Source organism: Homalodisca vitripennis, unplaced genomic scaffold (genome assembly GCF_021130785.1).
Source record: "Homalodisca vitripennis isolate AUS2020 unplaced genomic scaffold, UT_GWSS_2.1 ScUCBcl_4893;HRSCAF=11327, whole genome shotgun sequence".
NCBI lineage: Eukaryota > Metazoa > Arthropoda > Insecta > Hemiptera > Cicadellidae > Homalodisca > Homalodisca vitripennis.
Window position 1 is genome coordinate 40,342 of NW_025781041.1, and position 2,485 is coordinate 42,826.

The 2,485-nt window shown below is 42.2% G+C and overlaps 1 protein-coding gene across 1 annotated transcript; it reads right to left on the minus strand.

Moving 5' to 3' along the window:
* Nucleotides 1–224: 224 nt before the first annotated feature.
* LOC124373151 lies at nt 225–1,058 on the minus strand. The gene has a single exon (XM_046831552.1). The coding sequence runs from the start codon at nt 1,056–1,058 to the stop codon at nt 225–227; it is 834 nt and encodes a 277-aa protein (XP_046687508.1).
* Between the last annotated feature and the right edge of the window lie 1,427 nt (nt 1,059–2,485).

Genomic DNA, 2,485 nt, shown 5'->3' on the forward strand with positions numbered 1-2,485 from the left:
TATATACTAACAACAATAAAAATATCAGGTAACAATAACAAGAATAGAGGTTTGGTGAACAGTGAATAGGACTACTATTTCAATTGATATAACTAGCAGAAAGGCTATAAATACTATAACAAATAAATATAATATAATATAATAAACAACAACAAAAAGAACAGAAAAAAGAAACTGAAGAGGAGGCACTGGCACTATATTGAGGGGAGTCGACGGCCCCAGCATTAGGTAACAACACACAGAGCACTCACTTTCCTTCTGAACGATAGTACAGACTCGTTGAAGAAATCCAGATGAGTTGAAGCCACTCCACCTGCGCGCATTAGACGAGACATACCGCTAAAGTGAGAATAGTTGGTGGTATTGAGGCGTCTGCGGAAGATTGTCATTGAGCGCAGACCTCTTGTAACACAAATATCAATGGAGCTGAGCAGTTCCGGGCAGTCAACGAGGCCATTTAAAAGCTTGAACAAGAACAGAAGATTAGCGTGGTGGCGACGAAGATGTAGCGGGAGAAAGCCAAAATGACTCTCGACATCAGAGCCAGGTGTAGTGCGGTAGCTGAACCCCAGTCTTGGACCAAGCATCCTGATGAAACGGTTCTGAACATATTGTAGCTGTGCCTTGTGATTTAGTTGGTAAGGGGACCATATAACGGAACCATACTCCAGGATTGGGCGCACCAAAGACTTAAAAAGACTTACAATGGGCATAGGTGAGTTGAAGCTTCTTGTAGATCTAAATATGAAACCCAATAGAGAGCTAGCTCTTGATGTGCAATGTGCAATATGCTCCGAAGGACTGAGTGAAGGAGTCATTATTACACCTAAATCCCTTATTATATCGACCCTACGCAGGACACAATCATCTTGCAAGATATAATTATGTTGAAGGGCTCCTACACCACGCTTGAAAGAAGCTACAACACATTTCTGGACATTAAGCTCCATGGAGTTGTTTTGACACCAGTTGACAATATTTATTAGGGATTTCTGCAGGGCAGCTGTACCGAACGGAGTGGAGACATCACAGAAGACTTTAATATCATCGGCGAACATCAAAAATCTTCAGTTAATAGCCTCTCCAATATCATTAATAAACAGGTTGAAAAGCAGACGCTCGAGGTGAGATCCCTGAGGTACACCTGACAGAACATGGAAGGGCATCGATGTATGGCCATCACACTTGACAATCAAAGTTCTTCCAGTAAGGTAGCTGTCCAGCCAACTGAGCAGGGGACCCCGCAAAACATAGCCGGCAAGTTTAGCAACCAGAAGACGATGATGGACTTTGCGAAGGCTTTGGCAAAGTCAAGATAAACGCAGTCGACTTGGTGGGAGACACCAAAGGCAGACATTATGTTCTCGTGGAACTCAAGTAAGTTGGATACAGTAGATCTTTGACGCAGGAAACCGTGTTGAGCAGGCGAGATACACTTCCGTAGATGAAAGTAGAGGTCGTCCAGAATGACACTTTCAAACACTTTGGCAACACATTGGATGACAATTGGCCTATAATACCTCACGTTACCACGATCGCCAGATTTAAAAATGGGAATTACAAATCCACTCTTAAGTGCAGAGGGAAAAATACCTTGGGCTAGTAATGCCGAAAACAGAATTGTAAAATTAGGAGCAAATGTATTTGCACAGTACTTAAGCACAATTGGAGGTATGTCGTCCGGTCCAGGTCCCTTGTTGTAGTCGAGCGATTCAAGTCTTTGTTGAACGTCAGTGGGGAGAATGGAGTAAGTAGAGATGGACGTATTCCAACCAAAGTCAAAGTAAGGAATGGGAATAACTGCATCATAAAAAACAGAGGAGAAGTAATCGGAGAAAAGATTACATCTTTCAGCAGCAGAACCAGCCTCTCTTGTATCGAAGTGCAAACAAGAAGGAATAGATGGGTTTTTCTTTAGGCTGTTTACGTGCGACCAAAATGATTTGATGTTCAACAGAATATCATCATCGATCTTTTTCAATTAATTGCTAAGGCAGACCTTGGCAAGGCATTTGCGCTGGGCTCTTAGATGCCGAAACTCATCCAAATAGGAGACAATGCCATGCCAGTGGCCTTAAACTTCCTATGAGCAATTTTTTTCATGATGGTTAAACGTATAGGTCCCTTAGAAAACCACTTAGGGAATGAGTTAGAGCAGACTTTTTTTAAAGGGGTATTTTGTCTCACAATAAGTTTCAAGTGGTTTCAAAACTTATCAAAGTCAACGTCAGCATTAGAACAACTGTTCGGCAACGGGAAGTTGAGGCCTTGCGTAGCACTATATATAGCATCAAGGTTGCATCTTCTAAAGTCAAGAACATATCCAGGTGCAGCAGTGTCAGCGTTCCTTTTAGCCAGAATAGAAAACGATAATGCAGGATGATGTCTATCCTCAAAAACTAGAGTTTCTTCAGCAGAAGCAACATCAGAGACAGGTACGGAAGAGAAGATCAGGTCTAGAAAGACTCCTCGATAGTTGGGAACT

Excerpts from the sequence above, each read along its gene's own strand:
- LOC124373151 (XM_046831552.1), bottom strand. The coding sequence starts at position 1,058 with ATGTTCGCCGATGATATTAAAGTCTTCTGTGATGTCTCCACTCCGTTC.